This window comes from Aotus nancymaae, unplaced genomic scaffold, assembly GCF_030222135.1.
Source record: "Aotus nancymaae isolate 86718 unplaced genomic scaffold, 86718_ANA_hifiasm-v0.15.2.pri h1tg000025l, whole genome shotgun sequence".
In the NCBI taxonomy this organism is placed as follows: domain Eukaryota; kingdom Metazoa; phylum Chordata; class Mammalia; order Primates; family Aotidae; genus Aotus; species Aotus nancymaae.
Genome location: NW_026988438.1, coordinates 14,204,829 through 14,227,883, shown reverse-complemented (window position 1 = coordinate 14,227,883; position 23,055 = coordinate 14,204,829). Strand labels below are relative to the sequence as shown.

At 39.9% G+C, this 23,055-nt stretch overlaps 1 protein-coding gene across 2 annotated transcripts in view; it reads right to left on the bottom strand.

The window, feature by feature from the left end:
* SLC25A13 (solute carrier family 25 member 13) overlaps positions 1–23,055 on the bottom strand; it is a 205,200-nt gene that overhangs the window by 45,343 nt on the left and 136,802 nt on the right. For both annotated transcript variants that reach the window (XM_012450767.2, XM_012450769.2), the window contains 2 exons: positions 18,966–19,018; positions 17,537–17,617 (listed from right to left, as the gene is read on the bottom strand). In XM_012450767.2, coding sequence (XP_012306190.1) covers positions 17,537–17,617; positions 18,966–19,018 — 134 coding nt within the window. The remainder of the gene's footprint in view (positions 1–17,536; positions 17,618–18,965; positions 19,019–23,055) is intronic.

The following is a 23,055-nucleotide window of genomic DNA, read 5'->3' as shown; positions in this document are numbered from 1 at the left end:
TGTTAAATGGAGACATGAACATAATTTGTATGTAGCACGACTATTATTATTGTACATAGAGCTCACAGGTAAAAAGAGATATTCAGCAAATAGCAGCGAATGGGGTAAATTAAAACACATTGCCCAATTGCAGTCAAGTGCTGTTCACAACTGTTCACAAGTGCTGAAGATGGTATTCAGCAACCTCACAGAGAAGCTGGCAAAGATGAAGTGGCATGAGGTCGAGAGGCCACTCACCCTGTCTAGCTCTGAAGGGTAAGTGTGTCAGACCCACTGCCTTCACAAGACACACCATCACTCTCCTGCAATCAGAAACTTGAGTCCTTACAAACTGAAAAAAAGACCTTTTCTTAAACCCTAGCATTAGGGGCTGAATTGCATCTCTCCAAAATTTGTATACTGAAGTCCTAACCCTCAGGCCCGCAGAATGTGACTGTATTTGGACTTAGGGCCTTTTAAGAAGTAATTAAGAAGAAATGAAGTCATATGAATGGGCCCTAATCCAATATGACTGGTGTCTTTATAATTAGAGATTAAGACACAGACAACATACAGACTGAGAGGTGACCCCGTGAGGACACAGTGAGAAGGCAGCCATGTGCAATAAAAGAAGAGAGGCCTCAGAAGAAACCAAAACTGCCAACACCTTAACCTTGGACTTCTAGTCTCTGTTGTTTAAGCCACCCACTCTGTGGTGTGAGGCATTTTGTTACAGCAGCCCTAGCAAAGGAATACACCAAGTTAGACTGTCTGACTAAATGCACATCTCGAAACACAAAGCAATACAGAATTTTTCTCCCTTGATTTGGTATGTATATTAAACTCTTAAGTGAAAAATTGGTTACTAGATATTAACAACATTGCAAAGATAGGAAAATAGATTCTTACTCTATAACTGATTCTGAGAAAGATACGAAATGAAATATCCTAGTTCTAATTTCTTAACCACATAATGAGGCAGAAAAAGGCTATTCTGTTTACATGTTTTACAAATATTAAGTTTCATGTTTTCAGCTTCATAGGATTTTAATGGGCCCATAGAAGCCTGGCCAAGAAACCAAAGTGTAATCTATTTGACTGACATTAAAAAGCAATTAAGTTACAAGCCTGTCAAATATGTTAACATTTGGGGTCTGTCTGTTATACATGTGTATTTTGACTACTACTACTAGAATAGTTTAATGATTTACAGACCTTCAATGTCTAAAATACCTTAACTGTATGAAAGCTATGACCCAGTCTTTCTTCAGATTTTCCTATCATAACAAACTCCTCCCTATTTACTAGAAATCCAGAAAGACGGCCCAATGTTTGAACTGTGTTGAGTCAAACAACTCTGAGACTTTCCCAGAGAGGGGAAAAGGAGAAAAACACAAAGGAAATATCTGGCTAGCTAAGCGTCTAGCATGAGAGTTGGACTTTCCCCTAATAAGATGACATTTCTGAGCCACCAAAGGCAGCCCTTAGCCAGGGAGGCTATCCCTAACTGTTTTAGTCTGTTTGGGTTTCTGTAAGAAAGTATCATAAACTACGTGGCTTATAAATAACATAAATTCATTTCTCAGAGTTCTGGAGGCTCGAAATCTGAGATTACAGTGCCGGCACAGTTGGGATCTGGTGAGCACTGGCTTCTTGGCTCACAGACACTGTCTTCTGACTGTGTCCTCACATGGAGGAAGGAGTGGGGGACCTCTCTTGGATCCCTTTTATAAGGGCACTAACCTCATCATGTAGGCTCCACCCTCATGATCTAATCACCTCCAAGGTTCCACTCGTCTAATACCATCACATTGGGAGTTAGGTTTAAACAAAACAACTCTGGGGGAAATAAACATTCAATCTATAGCACGCTTGAGCCCTTGGTACCATCAGATACTTCTTTTATTTTTGTCCTCAGTCCAAGTAGAAATCATCTGGAGAAAGAGCCTCTCACAGGAGCAGGCAGGCAGCAGAATCCTATTCAAGACCAATGCCTTAGTCTCACTGCCTGAAGGACTTTTTGAGCAAACTGATGGAGCTGCCTCTTGGCTTTTCAGAAATCTGCAAAATTAGATAGTGCCATGAGATAAGGTTTTTTTTTTTTTTTTTTTTGGTCATTCATTGGCTCCTATTTTTTTAAAGCTCCTCTTTTCTATGATTCCTTTATGACTCTGACATAATTTCATGTTAGTAATTCAATAAAGTCTTTTCTACTTAAAATACATGACATAATGAGTAAGCTATACCAAATGATCCACGTTGTACATCTTCTTCCTGTTCTTAAGGTTCCGAATATATTTGGGAATTATTTATTTGTCATTCTTAGAAATGAAGTCAAATAAAATAAATATCAGCTTTATAAAGGTTGGTTCTATTACTGAGCGATCATGGAAATATCCCAGATACTTAGATACCTAGGCATGGTTACAGCTATTCCTTCAATTCCTTCACCCCTACTCTCTCATCGATTTTGGGGGTTAATGACTTTTTGCTGGCCATCAGTCTCTAAATTAATAGTAACATGGTATACAGAGTCACTACCCCTCCTTTCCAATTCTATGACTGCTTTCATCACCAACACCTTGTAGTCAAGCATTTATTCATTCAATAGACAGTTTTTGAGTTTCTTCCATATGTCAGATATGATGCTAGGTACACAGCTATAACAGTGTGACATAGGCCCTGCCATTCATATTTATAGATGTCTCAGTTCAGTCATTTACCCAAGGTCTGTGAGATGCAATTAGCTGTCAGCACAAAGTTATGAAGGAAGATCTCCTCAAGTGGCAAAGTAGTCACCATGGCTGACAAAGATAGCAGGTCATACCTAATACCAGATACGGTCTCTAAACCTTCAAGTCAGAAGGAGATGGAGAACAGAGAAAAAGTTTAAGTACAAATCAAGAAAATCTTTAATATGGTCTTACATTTTTTGGGAGAGTATGCAAAAAATTATCCCAGGGAATATTCCAAATAATATTTGAAAACAAATGTAATCACTAGATTTTCACTGAACTACAAGAGGTTATAAAGACACAAGCATTAAAAAAATTAACATTATTGTGGAGGGATCCAAGATGGCCAAATAGGACAGCTCTGGAGTGCAGTTCCCAGCAAGAACAACGCAGAGGGCTAGTGATCACAGCATTTACAAACAAGTTATTACTGGCCACAGACCAGGAGATTCCTGGGCTGAAAAGTGCCACGAGTTTCCAGCACAGCTGTTTCAGCCCGCATAGTGGGTCTCTGCACAAAAACTCACACAAATCTGAGCGGCCGTTTCAAATGGTGCCTGGAATGTCTGGGAGACAGAGCCACCCATTCAACTGGAAAAAAAGGGGGCTGAAACAGGGAGCCAGATGATCTGGCTGGGAGGGTCCCACCTCCACAAAGACCAGCAATCTGAAACAATCTGGACTGAGAGTTTTGCAGCAGGCTCAGCTGGACCTGGGATGGTCCACTTCTGCTGGGGGGGAAGGGCGTCCGCCATTACCGTGGCAGTCCACCATTACCGAGGCAGTCCACCATTACCGAGGCAGTCCACCATTACTGAGGCAGTCCACCATTACCGAGGCATTCCGCCATTACTGAGGCAGTCCACCATTACCGAGGCAAACCACCATTACAGATGCAGTCTGACATTACTGAGGCAGTTCTAACTATATCTCTATAAACAAAACTGCAAGGAAGTTCACACAGCAGCTGGGCAGAGGCCACAGCAGCTCAGCAATGCCTCTGCTGGCAGACTGTGACTAGGCTACCTCCTTGCTGGGCAGGGCATCTCTGAAAAAAGGCACCAGCACATCAGGAACTTATAAATAAAGCCCCACCTTCCCAGGACAGAGCACCTGGGAAAAAAGGCGGTTATGAGTTCCGCTGCAGCAGACTTAAACGTACATGCCCAGCAGTTCTGAACAGAACAATGGAGCTCACAGCTCAGCCCTTGAGCTCCTATAAGGGACAGACTGTCTCCTCAAGCAACTCTCTGACCACCATATATCCAAAGAGACACCTCATAAAGGAGAGCTCAGGCTGACATCTGGTGGGTATCCTTCTGGGACGAAGATAACAAGAGAAGAAACTGGCAGAAACCCTTACTGTTCTGCAGCCACTGCAGGTGATCCCCAGGCAAGCAGGGTCTGGAGTGGGCCTCCAGCAGTCCTACAGCAGAGGGGCCTGGTTGTTAAAAGGAAAACTAAAAAACAGAAAGAAATAACTTCATCATCAACAAAAAGGTCATCCACTCAGAGACCCCATCCAAAAGTCACCAACTACAAAGACCACAGGTAGATAAATCCACAAAGATAAGAAGAAACCAGTGCAAAAGGATGAAAACACCCAAAACCAGGACACCTCTCTTCCTCCAAGGGATCACAACTCCTCACCAGCAAGGGAACAAAGCTGGATGGAGAATGGGTCTGATGAATTGACAGAAACGGGCTTCAGAAGTTGGGTAATAACAAACTTCTCAGAGCTAAAAGATCACGTGCTAACCAAATGCAAAGAAACAAAGAACCTTGAAAAAACTTTTGACAAAATGCTAACAAGAATAAACAGCTTAGAGAAGAATATAAATAACCTGATGGAGATGAAAAACACAACACGAGAACTTCGCGAAGCAAAGACAAGTTTCAATAGCCAAATTGACCAAGCGGAAGAAAGAATATCAGAGATTGAAGATCAACTCAATGAAATAAAATGAGAAGGCAAGATTAGAGAAAAAAGAGTGAAAAGAAATGAACAAAGCCTACAAGAAATATGGGATTATGTGAAAAGACCTAATCTACATTTGATAGGTGTACCTGAATGTGATGGAGAGAATGAATCCAAGCTGGAAAACACTCTTTAGGATATTATCCAGGAGAACTTCACCAACCTAACAAGGCAGGCCAATATTCAAGTCCAGGAAATACAGAGAACACCACAAAGTTACTCCTCAAGTAGAGCAACCCCAAGGCACATAATCGTCAGATTCACCGTGGTTGAAATGAAGGAAAAAAATGCTAAGGGCAGTTAGAGAGAAAGGTTGGGTTACCCACAAAGGAAAGCTCATCAGACTTACAGAGGCTCTCTCGGCAGAAATCCTACAAGCCTGAAGAGAGTCGGGGCCAATGTTCAACATCCATAAAGAAAAGAACTTTCAACCTACAATTTCATAGCCAGTCAAACTAAGCTTCATAAGTGAAGGAGATATAAAATCCTTTACGAACAAGCAATTGCTCAGAGATTTCGTCACCACCAGGCCTGCCTTACAAGAGCTCCTGAAAGAAGCACTAAACAACAACTAGTACCAGCCACTCTAAAAACGTACCAAATGGTAAAGAGCATCAACACAATGAAGAAACTGCAAGTAATGGGCAAAACAGCCAGCTAGCATCAAAATGGCAGGATCAAATTCACACATAACAATATTAACCTTAAATGTAAATGGGCTAAATGCCCCAATCAAAAGACACAGACTGGCAAATTGGATAAAAAGTCAAAACCCATTGGTATGCTGTATCCAGGAAACCCATCTTACAGGCAAGGACACACACATAGGCTCAAAATAAAGGGATGCAGGAAGATCTATCAAGCAAATGGAGAACAAAATAAAGCAGGAGTTGCAATCCTAGTCTCTGAAAAAATAGACTTTAAACCAGCAAAGATCAAAAGAGACAAAGAAGGGCATTACATAATGGTAAAAGGATCAATGCAATAAGAAGAGCTAACAATCCTAAATATATGCGCACCCAATACAGGAGCACCCAGATACATAAAGCAAGTTCCTAATGACCTACAAAGAGACTTAGACTCCCACACAATAATAGTGGGAGACTTTAACACTCCACTGTCAATATTAGACAGATCAATGAGATACAAAATTAACAAGGATATCCAGAACTTGAACTGAGACCTGGACCAAGCAGACCTAATAGACATCTACAGAAATCTCCACCACAAATCCACAGAATATACATTCTTCTCAGCACCACATCACACCTACTCTAAAACTGACCACATAATTGGAAGTAAATCACTCCTCAGAAAATGCAAAAGAATGGAAATCATAACAACCAGTCTCTCAGACCACAGTGCAATCAAATTGGAACTCAGAATTGAGAAACTAACTCAGAACTGCACAACATCATGGAACTGAACAACTGGCTCTTGAATGTTGACTGGATAAACAACGAAATGAAGACACCAACGAGAATGAAGACACGATGTACCAGAATCTCTGGGACACATGTAAAGCAGTGTCTAGAGGAAAATTTATAGCAATAAATGCTCACATGAGAAGCAAGGAAAGATCTAAAATCAACACCCTATCATCAAAATTGAAAGAGCTAGAGGAGCAAGATCAAAAAAACTCAAAAGCTAGCAGAAGACAAGAAATAACTAAGATCAGAGCAGAACTGAAGGAGACAGAGACACAAAAAAAACCCTTCAAAATATCAACAAATCCAGGGGCTGGTTTTTTGAAAAGATCAACAAAATAGACAGACTGCTAGGCAGATTAATAAAAAAGAAGAGAGAAAAATAAACTAGATGCGATAAAAAACAATAAAGGGGATATCACCACCAATTCCACAGAAATACAGACTATAATCAGAGATTACTACAAACAATTCTATGCACAAAAACAAGTAAACCTGGAAGAAATGGGTAAGTTCCTGGACACTTGTACCGTCCCCAGCCTAAACCAAGAAGTTGAAACCCTGAATAGACCAATAACAAGGGCTAAAGTTTAGGCAGCAATTAATAGCCTACCAACCAAAAAAAGGCCAGGTCCAGAGGGGTTCACAGCCGAATTCTATCAGATGTACAAAGAGGAGCTGGTACCACTCCTTCTGAAACTATTCCAAACAATCCAAAAAGAGGGAATCCTTTCCAAATTATTTTATGAGACTAACATCATCCTGATACCAAAACCTGGCAAAGACTCAACAAAAAAAGAAAACTTCAGGCCAATATCCATTATTAACATAGATATGCAAAAATCTTCAATAAAATACTGGGAAACTGATTGCAGTAGCACATCAAAAAGCTTATCCATCACGATCAAGTAGGCTTCATCCCGGGGATGCAAGGCTGGTTCAACATATGCAAGTCTATAAATGTAATCCACCACATAAACAGAACGAAAGACAAAAACCACATGATTATCTCAATAGATGCAGAGAAGGTCTTAGACAAAATTCAACAGCACTTTATGATAAAAACTTTCAATAAACTAGGTATTAATGTAAAGTATCTAAAAATAATAAAACCTATTTACAACAAACCCACAGCCAATACCATACTGAATGGGCAAAAACTGGAAGCATTCCCTGTGAAATCTGGCACTAGACAAGAATGCCATCTCTCACCACTCCTATTCAACATAATATTGGAAGTTCTAGCCAGAGCAATCAGGCAAGAAAAAGAAATAAAGGATATTCAAATAGGAAAGGAGGAAGTCAAATTGTCTCTATTTGCAGATGACATGATTGTATATCTAGAAGACCCCATCGTCTCAGCCCAAAATCTCCTTAAACCGATAAGCAACTTCAGCAAAGTCTCAGGATACAAAATCAACATGCAGAAATCACAAGCATTCCTATACACCAATAACAGACTAAAAGAGAGCCAAATCAAGAACAAACTGCCATTCATAATTGCTGCGCAGAGAATAAAATACCTAGGAGTACAACTAACAAAGTATGTAAAAGACCTCTTCAAGGAGAACTGCAAACCACTGCTCAAAGAAGTAAGAGAGGACACAAACAGATGGAAAAACATTCCATGCTCATGGTTAAGAAGAATCAAAATTGTGAAAATAGCCATACTGCCCAAAGTAATTTATAGATTCAATGCTACCCCCATTAAGCTACCTATGATCATCTTCACAAAACCGGAAAAAACCACCTTAAACTTCATATGGAACCAAAAGAGAGCCTGCATAGCCAAGACAACTCTAAGCAAAAAGAACAAAGCTGGAGGCATCACACTACCTGACTTTAAACTATTCTATAAGGCTACAGTAATCAAAATAGCATGATACTGGTACCAAAACAGAGAGAGAGACCAATGGAACAGAACAGAGATCTTGGAGGCAATGCCACACATCTACAACCATATGATCATTGACAAATGTGACAAAAACAAGCAATGGGGAAAGGATTCCCTGTTTAATAAATGGTGTTGGGAAAACTGGCTAGCCATGTGCAGAAAGCTGAAACTGGACCCCTTCCTGACACCTTACACTAAAATCAACTCCAGATGGATTAAAGACTTAAACATAAGACCTAACACCATAAAAACCCTAGAAGAAAACCTAGGCAAAACCATTCAGGACATAGGCATAGGCAAGGACTTCATGACTAAAACACCAAAAGCACTGGCAATAAAAGCCAAAACAGACAAATGGGATCTAATTAAACTCCAGAGCTTCTGCACAGCAAAAGGAACAATCATTAGAATGAACTGCCAACCAACAGAATGGGAAAAATTTTTTGCAATCTACCCATCTGACAAAGTGCTAATATCCAGAATCTACTAAGAACTAAAACAGATTTACACAAAAACAAACAAACAAACAAACAAACAAACCCATTCAAAGTGGGTGAAGGATATGAACAGACACTTTTCAAAAGAAGGCATTTATGAGGCCAACAAACATGAAAAAATACTCATCATCACTGGTCATTAGAGAAATGCAAATCAAAACCACACTGAGATACCATCTCACGCCAGTTAGAATGGTAATCATTAAAAAATCTGGAGACAACAGATGCTAGAGAGGATGGGAAGAAATAGCAACACTTTTACACTGTTGGTGGGAGTGTAAATTAGTTCAACCATTGTGGAAGACAGTGCGGTGATTCCTCAAGGACCTAGAAATAGAAATTCCATTTGACCCAGCAATCCCATTCCTGGGTATATATCCAAAGGATTATAAATCGTTCTACTATAAGGACACATGCACACGAATGTTCACTGCAGCACAGTTTACAACAGCAAAGACCTGGAACCAACCCAAATGCCCACTGATGATAGACTGGACAAGGAAAATGTGGCACATATACACCATGGAATACTATGCAGCCACAACAAATGATGAGTTTGTGTCCTTTGTAGGGACATGGATAAATCTGGAAACCATCATTCTCAGGAAACTGACACAAAAACAGAAAATCAAATACCACATGTTCTAACTCATAGGCGGGTATTGAACAATGAGAACACATGGACACAGGGAGGGGAGCATCACACACTGGGGTCTGTTGGGGGGAATAGGAGAGGGACAGCAGGGGTAGGAAGGTGGGGAGGGATAACATGGGGAGAAATGCCAGATATAGGTGATGGGGGGATGGTGGCAGCAAACCACATTGCCATGTATATAACTATGCAACAATCCTGCATGTTCTGCATATATACCCCAGAACCTAAAGTGCAATTATATATATATATATATAATTAACATTCTTGTTATAGCATCACTGTAATGCATAATATATCTTGATTACTTCACATGTCACACGAGTGCCTTCATAACAATTCAACCTAATGATTAAGCCTCATATCATCTTACATTTATAAGTAAGATATGTGCAGAGACTTGCATAGTGAAATAAAAATTCTACCTTAAGAAAACTACACTGTGAGGCTACGTATCCACAGGAAATCCTGGGGAAGGAAAAGATCACCAAGTAAGACTTAAATCTACTTCAAGTAATCTGTCTCACCAGCTCTGATTGTCAGAGTATATGTGTTCATTATATGAGGAAATTTTCTTCCTGGTTTGATATGATTGGGTATGAAATCTCAAGGGATTTCAAGTTGAATCATAAGGAATAGTGGCTTTGAGTATATTTTATGACCAAAGTATACACACTACTATTCAGAGCAAACATACAGAATTCAGAGCTAAAAACAAAACAGTACAAGAAGGGTTTGAAGACATTTATAGATAGTTGAAACAAATGGAACTGTTAAGCAAAGTCATTAATATCTGGGTGGGACCATGATTCAAGGCTGCCATATGTATGGCCTGATACACAAAGATGAGGCTTGCCAACCAGATTTCCTCTCTCAATAATTAAATGAAAAGCAAAACAAAGCTAAACAACTTGAGCTAACTATCTGGGGCTGGGGCAAGGGATGAAAAGAGGCTCTCTCATACCGTAAAGAGAGACAGGCTAGGTGGCCGGCAAGAACATGAAGGGAATTCTTGAGGAAGTCAACACCAATCCTTCAGGAAGAGAAGTTACGGATCAGAATAGTCAAAAGATGTGCAGAGAGATACAAAGTCACTGTGAAAGAGACAAAGAAGGCCAAGTGGAGAAGAGAGAGAGAGTAACCCGTTTCTAATGCTGTCTGAAATCTGAAGAGCCTTCAATTTCATTTCATGGATATCCTTAAAGTAAACCTTCACTTGATTATCTTCACTTTGGTGAGTTTCTGCCCCTGTGACTACAAGCAATCTAGAGAATGAATGGGTTCTAGGATCAGCAACAGACCCTCAGAGAAGGCATGGGATGGGCTATGAAACCTTCACAAGGTGGAGGGCAATGAAGATGTTCCCAGCCCACAACACTGCTTACTGAATCCTCCAGTGGTAGCTGAAACTTCCTTTGCTATTATTCCTATTAAGATGTTGAGTCTAATTTCTCTCCTCTTGAGTCTAGGCTGGTCTAACTCGCGTGTCTCACCAATACAATGCACTGGCAGTGACCTTTAAAGTCAAGTCATAAGAAGTCTTGTTTCTGCCCAGGACTCTTAAGATGCCTGCTCTTGGGAGGCTCCCTCTCAGAATCAAACTGTTAAGGTTTGCAAAGTCCAAGCTACACAGAGAAGTCATAGCAGGTGCTCTGAGCTGCAGCCCCAGCTGCTCAGTTACAACAGTGAGCTGCCTTGGATATCTATCCTGGTTGACCCTTCTGATGAATCTGACCCCAGCTGCCACTAACCCATAACCATGTAAGGATCTCAAGTGAAAACCTCCCAGGGTGAGCCTAGTCAATTCACAGAGCCACAAGAGAGAACAATAATAAATACTTATTTGAAGCCACTAAAGTTTCAGATTATTTGTTATGCGGTAATAGATAATCAGAACAGCTCTCCTCCTCAATGATGGAGAAACACTGAAATCATTCCCATTAGGAAGAAAGCCTTGGGACTGGGATTGGCATGCACTGTGGACAAGGATGCAATTAAAATCATTTTTTGAAGAAGGATGCTATGCTATCCAGTAGAGGAAATCAATCAGTAGAGAAATGACAAATAAGCAGGTTCACAAAGAAGACCAGAGATTTCAGGAGCACCTGAGGTAGCTGAGGTCCATATCCAACTGCCGTATCCAAATTCCAATATACCTATTTCACTCCCCTCCACCCAAAAAGCCTAACTAAAACATTCATTTTCATAAAATCCTATATATAGACACATATTGGAAGTTTAAAAGTAGATGCTAGAAGAAGACTAGCATTTAAGTCATGATTTAATTATTTCATACATATTATCTCATTTAATTTTTCCCACAACCAGGCAAGGTGGTGCATTAAAGATGGCCGCAACAACACTGTCATGTCTCCCATTCAGAGGTAGATTATTTTCCCTGCCACTGAATCTGGCTGGCTTATAAACTGTTTCAACAAACACACTGTGGCTAAATTAATGTTGTATAATCTCAAAAACTGGACCTGAGAGTCTTCTTGGCTTCTTATTCTGCTCTCAGAACTCACCTTCTTAAGTCTGATACTACAGTACAAGGAAGCTCACACAGCTATGCCATGTGGAAAACCTGTCCCCACCCCAGCCCTGGCTCCAGCTGAGCTCTAAGCTGGTTGCCATTTTTGTGAGGACATTTTTGACCTTCTAGCTGCCTCAGTACTCGAGCTGAAACCATGAGAAAGAGGCAGAAACCACGGGAAAGAGGCAGCATTAATGAAAAAGAATAAACTATTGTTTTAAACCACTAAGTTTTGGCGTGGTTTGTTATACAGCAATAGATAACTGAAAGAGAAAGTTGCTATCTCGATTTTATAGACAAGAAAACTGCAACTCAGAGAAGGCAAGTAAGTTGTCTAATCCTTGATTTACATCTGGCAGGTGAAGGCCTTGGGACCCCCAAACTGACTAAAAGCCCATGTTCTTCCCAGTGAACTGGACTGCCTCTTGTTAGATGTGATTATTTTTACTACAAATGGCTATGATTTTCAAAAGGATTAACTTTCAAAAAAAAAAATTCCTGTTGGCAATTTTCAAAAATTATAATGGCAAGTTTTTAAAAGGAACAGTTTCACTTTGTAAAATGATCTCCATCTATATGCTTTCTATCCTTGGTGATCTGGGAGTCATCGTTACGTATGGCTTGGAGAGAAAGGTGATAAGTTTTATCGTTAATGATGGGAAGGGGTTTGACTAACATTAAAGAAAATACATAAATGAGTCCATTACCAGATTTGTCATTGATTGGCTGTGAAGACTGATAAGATCACTTTTGAGTGATTTTAGCTTTAAAATTCTTTTATTTAACCAATATTTTCAGAGTCTACAGGTTACCATGCAATGCCCACAGTCCCTGGGATACATCAATGAATAAGATCCCAGCCCTTGGAGAACTTTCACTCTACCGTGAAGGGGATAGCAAATAAACAAAAATCATGAAAAATAAGTTATATAGAATGCTCGAAGGTGGTAAGAACCATGGGAGCGGGGGAGGAAGTTGGGGAGGGGAAGGAAGGCTGACAGGCAGATAGGGAGTATTTGCTGGCAGTGGGGAAGGTTAACATTTTAAAACTCACTAAGTATCGTGTATATGTTTAAATCATAAGACTGAAGAAATGACTGTCGTCTAGGGAGAAACCCCAAGTAACCAAAAACTTGGTTAAATGAACACACTGTTCCAACCATAAGTCCATCTAGAAACCCACACATCTGTAACAGACATATGCAGTATCTGCCACATTCCAACACTTGAAAGTAATACTGCCATTTACTATTATTTTCTGACAAGCAAAGCACATGAGTTGCACTGATGGGAAAAAAATGCAAAGGCATCAATCAGGGAATCATGTGAGTTGTTCCTATAGCATTGGGTTAGGATGAAGCATTCAAAAACAAACATTTATACGCTTAGGATATTCATAGGTAATTAAAAAGTAGAAATACATGCTTAGAATGAAAAACACCAGTGTCAGGACAGAGTTTTCTCTTGGGAGATAAGGGAGTGAAAAGCAATTTGGGTAGGCACATGAAGGCCTCCAACTGCACTGTCAAGTTTGCCACCGATCAAAGCGGTAGGCACACTCGTACCTGTATCTTTGTGTTTTTCAAAATTTTTCAAAATAAAAATTAACTGCAACTGAATTTAATGTAAGAGATGAGTAACAAAAACTTGGTTTAAAAACAGTATTTGATACGTGGCTGGACAAACCGGCATAAATATATCATGCATATGGGAATCACCATCATAGTAAGAATCAGGCAGGCAACAGCATTAGGGTCCTACTTATTTATAGGGGAGGGTAATAAGATTACTCTTCATTCCATGTTTTCCCAACAGTGTTATTCTCATCAGTCCCTTTCAGAACCAGTGACATAAGCATATAAATTATTTTTCTTACTCAAAATGCACTCAGAATGAATATAAACTTCTATAAACACCAAACATATTTACAACCTGCACACTCATACACACACATGTGTGCATCACAATAAAGAAATATCCTGGACCCATTGTCAAAGGACAGTAGTTTAAAACATGTTAATGTCTTTCCAAAAATTACTACACAATACTATTACTTTCTATTGGTGTATAAATAGTATTTACTAAATACGGCTTTATAAGACATGTTCATACTTTTGTGACTTTCTTTCTACGTAATATTACATTTATTTTCATGTCAAATAAATTAATTGTCATATTTATATTTCTTCCTTAAAACTTGTCATCACACCACTCGTATTCCTTACCTGGTGACTTTGTTTTAAAGATCAAAGGATCAAAAGCTAAAGATTCCAGACTCCTCAAGATTTCAACCTAGATGCTGCATATTACACTAGATGTATAAAAGTCATACACTTATTTTGTGGAATGAAACACTACAGCCTACAGATCATATTGCATTACATATGCTATTTTTCATTTTTTCTTAAACTAGCAGCAAAAAAAGCAATAAAAACAACATATTCAGAGATAATACGTCAGTTTTCAGAATCCTTGGGAACCTAACTGGAAGTGGCTAGTGGTAACAGAACCTCTCTCCTCTGCCACACTTACTGAGAGTTTCCATGGTCACTAACAGAGATTCTCAATCACATCCCTCTAAAGGTGCCAAGTTTTTGATCCAAGAAGGGAAAAGATGGAAAAAAACAGAAGGTATACATATATTTCATGCAGGGAAGACTGAAGGTCCAGGTCTCCGTCAGAACTCCCACAACTACAAGCCTAATTTATAATGCAGAAACCCAACTTACGGAGAAAACACAAACCACAGAGAATTCTTTCAGATTTAGAGTTTGTAAACGCCAGTCTCAGCATCGAGTTGTCTTAAACCGTGCTGAATGTAACACTACTGTTAAAGTGTGAATCTATAAAAATGCTCAGAAAACTAAGTCAATTTTTTAACAGTGCTCTAAACTAAAACTAATCTCACATGCAAAATATAAGTTTAAAAATAAAGTTAGATTTGCCCTTTACCTATGTCAATGAAACAGGAGAGTATTTATTAATCTCTTCAGTTACAGGCTTTATTATACCAAAAATGATAAATGAGAAATGTGATAAATTTTATTCCTTTTTAGTCACAATGATTTTTTCCCCTCCAAATTTACTAACACTTTCATTTTTCTAAAAAAAAAAATACACAATGAAACAGACTGTTTAGCTAAACACTATGAAGTTATGAGACAAAGCTCTCCCTGTGTACTTTCCTCATTTTTGCAGAAAACAGATCATAAAACAGAATAAGCCTGGTTCAAAGAAATGAGCAGTTTTGGTTACAAGTGCAAAAGTCAGGCATGTGTACTAATTCTCAGTAATAATGAAGCAAGGTGAGCTCCCCGGGGACATAAAAGTCAGCACCTAGCAATGCTTGGATGAACTAAGATGAAGAACCACTCATGTGACACAACCTTACAAAACCCTTTGTATTCCCAATAGGACAGATGAGGCTATGGAACTCACAACAACCTTCCAAGGTGTGTGACTGACTACAATTACAGGGAAAACTTTTCCAAAGCCAGCAAAAAAAAAAAAAAAAAAAGATGCTGCTGCTACTTAAAAAATGCATGACCAGGCGCAGTGGCTCACGCCAGTAATCCCAACACTTTGGGAGGCCGAGGCAGTTGGATAGCAAGGTCAGGAGATGGAGACCATCCTGCCCAACGTGGTGAAACACCATCTCTAGTAAAATACAAAAAAATTAGCTAGGCATGGTGTTGGCGGCCTGTAGTCCCAACTACTCAGGAGGCTGAGGCAGGAGAATCGCTTGAACCCAGGAGGCAAAGGTTGCAGTGAGCCGAGCCACTGCACTCTAGCCTGGGGACAGAGCAAGACTCCATTGCAATAAAAAAAAAAAAAAAGCATGTGAGTGCATGCGTGCACGCGCGCACACACACACACACACAGAGACAGAGAGAGAGAGAGAGAGAGAGAGACAGAGAGAGAGAGAATGGAATCATCCATCCCTCTACTCAGAGATCTAAAGGGACCTGGGTTGTCTGCTACCTACAGGATTGCTTACCTGAAAATAAACTCTTACTTCTTAAAGTAATGACTGGGGGAAAAAAGGCAAAGGAGAAGACTTGAAAAGCTAAGGACCACTGTCTACCTCTTTGAGATGAATGATGGCAAACCTCATTTCACAGATATTTTAAGTAGCTGTAAAGCCTAAGTGGCTCCAATTTTAAGCCTGTGTTTAGATCAGGTTTGAAAAGGGCTACATCTCTACATAACAAGGCATCACTTTTGATGCCAATGTGCTTTGTGTTTGAAATGGGCAACCACATATGCAGAAACAAGACCACCTACAGATGGTACCTAGAAAATACGTGCCACAGCCAATCTCTTTGGCACCCAGAGGCATGTGCAGGCAAAATGCTTTCATTAAAAAGAAAATAAACTTCCAGGCATCATGCCATGATGATTGCCAACATCTTGAGTAGTATCACATAATTTTACATTTTAATTCTTACAGAAATCTATAATCATAGGTTTAAATCTATCATTTAAACTTTTCAGAAAGTTTAAAATGTAACTTAAAAAAAAAAAAATCTCCACCTGACCTACCAAAAAGCCCTGCTATATCCTGGGCCCTGCAACAAACTGAAGGACTAGGCTAGACACAGCCTGTGGATACACCTTTTCAAAAATCAGAAAATCTACTTCTCAAATGGAAACTGCAGAGTTGTTTTAAATGGAGAGTACTTATGGGGAAGAGCAACTTCTAAAATTCTCTTTGATTATTATTGTGTGCCCTTTTTATTTAGGACATTAAAGGCTCCTTTTTTCCATCCTGAATGCTCCTAAAGTTACAGAACAAGGGGATCCTGCCTGGCCATCTCCGACAGGTCAGTGATCAAACAGAGAGTCAGGCAGTAGCCAAATTCCATCCATCTCTAAAGAATACCAGGAGCTAGGACTTCTTAGCTCCTGCTACATTTAAGGAACCATCATTCAATGTAGAAAGGACAATAACCCCTTTCCATACAAACATTTAATATTCTCAGGTGTTTTCCCAATGTCTAAACTCAAGGATCTTCAAGAAAAAAATTACTTTAAGAATACTACTTCCTGCCTAGAGTAAGCCAATTAAAAAAAATGTGACTTCATCTTTTTTATAAGAAATATGTTTAAATAAAAAAAGTACCAATATTGTATTGCCTGAGTGATCAAAGCCTGGTATTTAACCAACCTTATCTTTAAATAGCACTAGTCTTTGTATAAGAGTTTAATTTACCTAAAGTATTTACATTCACATGAACAAACCAGTACATGAGATAAAACGAGACACAATGTTTTGCTGAGCTTCAGAACAAGATGCAGGTTGTTCATCCATATAAGGAAACAATCATTCCAAGCGTTTTTGACAATGCAGAGCGCACTCAGCCAGTTATTTCCCAGCATTGTTCTCCCAAAAGCAGTGGAAGCTTGAACAGTTGCTGCCACTTGTAAGGCAAAGCCAAGCAGACAGCTATGGTTGCTGACTTCAAACTACAAATTTTAGTGCCTGACCCAGCAGAGGGTGCCATGAGGAAAGAATGTACTAAAAATTAACTTTAGAAAATGTTAGCAAAGATTTTTGAAAGGCCAAACACTTCTGCCATAAATGACTTCTACTGCAGAACAAACCACAAGCAATGATGAATTTAACAGGCATGATTTAACAGGCAGTAAGATCAGAAACATTTACCCTTCCACTTCTGGAATGGTTCGCCTGTCTAGGAAAAGCCGAGGTGCCCTAGTAGACTCTGCCCTTGTGCAGGATCTGTGGTTAAACAGAAGCCTTAGTCCACACCTGTTGACCATGGCAGTGATACATATGTGAAACAAGTCTTTTCAGCGTAGAGATCTGCAAAAGGTACTTACGCAGCCTCCAGCAAGAATTTCTGCTGCAAGTGGGACCGAACCGTCTTTGTGCATAAATTTATCCCTTACAAAATCATTCACCTTGAAGAAAAATATTTATAGAAGCTGATGAAAAATATAAAGAAAGTCATTAAACACTTATAAATATGCATCTGTCAATATATGCTATTTTTTTCTATCAGTCTATTGGAGTAATCATAAACTGTACAAATTAAAAGATCTTAGAATAGTTTGAGAAGTACTCTAAATAGCATAGTACAGTTTTAAAAAATGAAAAATGTACATGCATCACTGATGTTTCAGGAGAAAAAATTAAAAGATAAATGGCTTACAAGCCAAAAATATGTTCCGCAATTACAATAGCTTAAGAAGGGAGACATACTGACAATAGTGACAAAATAAAAACATGTCTCTCACAACCTGTCTCATAAGCCTTGATTAAAAATCACTTTCAAGTCTTCTAACAAGAATTAATCTAAAATAATACTCATCATGGAGAGAAATTTGGCTGAGCAGATTTTTTCAGCTTAGAAGAAATTCAGTATCTAAAAATTTCTCAAGATTCTCAAAGAACATAAATTACATTAATTAATTAATATAATATATTCTTAAAATGGTATGTCCTAGTAGAAATTTTAAGAAACAGTCATATGTTCTTGGCAGACATGTGCCAAAGAAGATTAGCTATCCCAAGGTCAGATAATAAAATGGTAAAATAAGAATCTCAAGGTCCAAAGCTACATAGTCCAATCTAAAGCTAGAGTTTTACTTTCTGGGGCTTTATGGCCTTAGTGATGCAAATATTTGCATATTCCACAAACACTTAAACTGAGTATCAACCATCTGTCAAATGTGAGCGAGGCACTGGGCAAATAATCTGATGAAGGATCAACTTCAACTAGAACCCAGATCCCTCAACATTGGGTTTTATAGAACACACCATAACCATGAATCCTATTGAACAGCAGGTATAATAGAAAGACATGCTCTGGAGTCAGACAGGTTTGACTTTAAATTCTAGTTTTCCCACTCATGATTTGTGTGAACACAGGTAGGCTATTTAAGCCCAATAGGCCTCACTATCCTTATCTGTAAACTGTGGATCATGCTTTGTTTGATACGAAACCAGTAAGAGGTAATATATGTCATGTGCCTAATACGGTAGATACTGAAGGGAACTTAGCTGCTGCTGCTGTGATGATAACAATGATAGCAGCAACCACCAAAAGTTTTCAGGTTTATTATCACATTTTTGGAGGTTCAATGTTAAATGGAGAATAATGAAAAACTGTGTGTGGTGAGTTCCCCTGCTTTCAAATTAGCTAGCACCTCTGAGCAAACAAACCTGCTCTTTCCTGTAAGAATATCTGCTAGATTCTTGAGTATGTGCAAAATCCCTTAATAAGAAGCACCAACTCAAAAGACTTACTGTAAGTTTTATGGCCTTCTCTGGGGCAACTCCCAATAACTGCGGCAACAGACCTAAAAATCAACAAAAAGTAGAAGTATATTAAATAAATTAGCATTAACTAAACAAATCAACAGTTCTACAGAGGGGATCACCACTTAAAAACTACTTAATCTCTGCTGCAATTTTCTGCTATTACCCTTAATGAGAATATTTGAAATGGAATGTTTAAGTACTAACTTCTAACAGCCGCATCAGGCCCAAGTACATTCCATCTCACATTCTGGATCGTTTGCACATTGGGTAAATCAACAGTATTAGTGATATAGGAAATCTCATTATTCCCCCGAAGTCTGCTCCTTCCCTTCTGCCTTCTAAATCAGTGGACCACTTGATTTTCTAAATCAAGAGCCACTTTGGGGAGGGCAGTTAAAACACTTAGTGGAGCTACATATCCGAACTAAAAAATGTCATCATTTTCATTTGTTCTTCCTGAGGAAAAAAACCTTTTTTTAAATCACAATTATTTTTTCTTGGAAATACACACTAAGCTAACTATGAGGGTAGGAGCATGTCCTACCCTGTGTCATATATTGAGAGAGGTTCATGGTGCTATTCTTCATTGGGAATACAATTTTCTAATTTATCTATGTAAGAAGGTCTACTGGTAGCCTCTTCTGAGGGGCCAGCCCTGCCCACACTCTCTTCCTGAATGTCGTGTGTATCCAACCTATAGGTATGTTTTATTGTGTAATAAAAAGTTTCAAACATAATCTGACCTCCTTGTAAGAAAGATCAATGAGGCCAGGCACGGTGGCTCATGCCTGTAATCCTAGCACTTTGGGAGGCCGAGGCAGGTGGATCACCTGAGGTCGGGAGTTTCAGACCAGCCTGACCAACATGGTGAAACCCCATGTCTATCAAAAATTACAAAAATTAGCCCAGCGTGGTGGCAGGTGCCTGTAGTCCCAGCTACTCAGGAGGCTAGACAGGAGGGTGCTTGAACCCAGGGGGGTGGAGGATGCAGTAAGCTGAGATTGTGCCACTACAGTCCAGCCTGGGCAATGGAGCAAGACTACGTTTGAAAAAAAAAAATCAGTGAACTGACTGACCTAACAGTCAGTTCATAGGTTCATTTCTGACCTAACTGACCCTGGGCCTCTTTCTGACATCTCAGCCATCTGCTCTATTGCATGAGGCTCCATCCTTCAGAGAGAAACCATGCAAGGCGGTGCCCACCCTGCCCTGATGCCCGCACCTCAATGAGGACAATTGCCAGTTTCCATTTTTATTGCTCTATTGATACCCTCACAATTAAGAATTTTTTTTCTTTGCTCATAGCCTTATAAAGGGGGAAAACTAAATAGATGAAGGCAGCTTCATGTTTTAGGAAAAATGGGAGAAAGCCCATTTCATCGTAGAACTAAACAAGGATAAGAATGGTGATGCTAATGAAAATTTTCTTTAAAAGTACATCATGTTTATTACATGCCAGGTACCATTTAAAAAACTTTATTAACTCATTTAATCCTCATAACCACTCTACAGAGAGGGAACCAAGGCATAGAGAGATAAAGTAATTTCTTCCAAGTTACCGAGCTGGTAAGTAGTGAGCCTTAGCCATCCTGTTCAAAAAATCTATACCTTTACACACCATTCAATTCTATGTGTTAATATGCAAACGTGTATCTGCATCTCACACCCAGCTGCTTTTGTTCACTTATATAACCTACCTGGATCCTATCAGCATTTGAGTTTGCTACCTTTCTTTTTTTTATTTTTTTATTTGTAATAAAGTGACAAGGTCTCACTATGTTGCCCAGACCAGTCTCAAATTCCTGGCCTCAAGCAATCCTCCTGCCTAGTCTTTCCAAAGTGCTGGGATTACAGGTGTGAGCCATCTCACCCGGCCTGAGTTTGCAGCCCTTTTCTAGGCAACCATATTACCTAAGCCTGCTTCATCCCCAGGGCCACAACTGACTAGACAATGTAAAACGGCTAAAAGATACACAACTCAGGAGTTCAGCAACCTGAGCCTGCTACCAAAAATGGATCTGAGCAATGAGGATGCCTTCCCCAGGAGGATGACTGGCAGTCCCTAGAGAGGAGGAGACAAGTTAGCACAGAGGTAACAAAATGTAAAGATGCCATGGGTGGAGCCAGGAAAGCAGCTAATTGGAAGCCATGCATGTGCTAGTATCACAAGGAAGCAGAAACCACGAATAAGCAGAGGAAGTGTGTTGGTGGACAGATGAGAATGTGGAGCAAAAGGAATGGAGACTTGAAAGAGAGAATGCACACAGCCCATGAAAGGCACACAGCAGGGAGAGCCAGTCCTGATCGCCCTCGGGTGATCCACTGAGGCCAGGCTCCAGCGCAGCTCCTGCTCTTGGATCCCTGAGATTTCTGTCTTCATTCTCTCTTGTGTTAATGCTTATCAAAAGCTCCCCTAAGCTCTTGCTAGCTTGAGTGGGGCTGTGCTCTTTAGAATCTAAATGAGCTGAAGTAGCATATGAGAAAAAATGGGAATATGGAACACTTTGGGCAAAACAAGCGCTCTTACCCAAAGCAAGTATTCTCTCCTAAACTATACTCATGACACTCACTCACTGATCTTTCAATAAGACATCTATAATAAGAGAAAACTTGGTTATTACCTAATCAAAGTACGACATTAATTTCTACTAGTAATATGAGGGCATATGCCTGTTTAAACTACATCTTCACATTTTGAAATTTCCATCTTACTCCCTGCATGCAGGTGAAGTACCAAAATGTTTAGTTAAATATTTACTTGCTAGGTGTATTTTTCTCATAATTAAATTGTAGACAAAACTGTGGAAGGGTTGAAAACAACGGTGATTTAAATGATGATCTCTTGTCTCTATAACTATCCTGTGACAGGCTTTTTAAATGACTGATAAAAAAACAGCCCACAGAGCCAAATGACTATGGTGTTAGATACAATCACTTCAGCCAGCCTTTCAAACTACTGAGATTTATCTTTCTCGCCATAAATTTAGTAATGCATTGTGAACAGCAAAAAACAAAAGAGAAAACCCCGTATTTAAGACTACAAAGAAGGCAACAAATAGCTATTTGTTCAGCAAACATTTACCAAATCCTTCTCTGTGTGGCTGGTACTGGGAGGAACTGGGATGAACGCAGTAAGACTAGTGCCTCCCCTTAAATTCAGAGTTTAGAGGGAAAGGGAACCTTAGTTGTCTTCACCTGCCAGATGGGGGGCAAACCACCTAACAACAGCATGTGCTGCATACCAGACCCCAGGGGCATCACAGGACTATGAGAACCCAGTGGGCAGAACCAGTTCTTCTCCCTGCAGGAGGGAGAAAAACATCAAAGAAGAGGAGGAGATATTTGCCCTGGGGCTTCAAGGGTGAGCAGAGGTTCGCTGGAGAGCAGAGACAATGAGCAGAATGGAGGGCAAGGGATCCAGGCAGAGGAAACAGCTGGTGTGCAAAGGCACCAACATCTCAAGGCTACGGCATGGAGTCAGGGCATTGGAGGCTGTGCCTGGATCACAGAAGACCAGATAATAAATAACAGTATTATTAGCAGTAGTGATTGTCAGATCTCCATATGCAAGAATGAAGCCTGAAAGTCTGAAGTCCTGCTTGCCTTGCTGATTTACTCCCACCACCCCACCACCCACCCCCGCCTGCATTCGCCATTGTCCCTGATTGCCCAGCTTCCCTGGACAAGCCCCTCACCCAACCCTGCCGTCTTAACTGTTCTTATGATAATGTGAATACCTGTCACCCATCCTGCCATCTTAAGTGCTCTTCTGCCTCACCCCCACCCGCCATTGTAACTGAACTTGTGGTCATGTTTACTCCTCGCCTCTACCTCCCACCACTGTAACTGATCTTACTCTGCAACACCCCTGCCCCCCCAAAAAATACCCCAACCTATAAAGCCAATTCCCACCTTACCCCCTTTGCCCGTCCTTTCTCGGATTCGGCCCGCTTGCACCCAAGCGAGAAATAAAATGGCCTTGTTGCCCACACAAAGCCTGTTTGGAAGATCTCTTTATTAAATGCATTTAATATTCAGTAGTATTGGACAAGAATAACAGTGATAATGCCAAGAG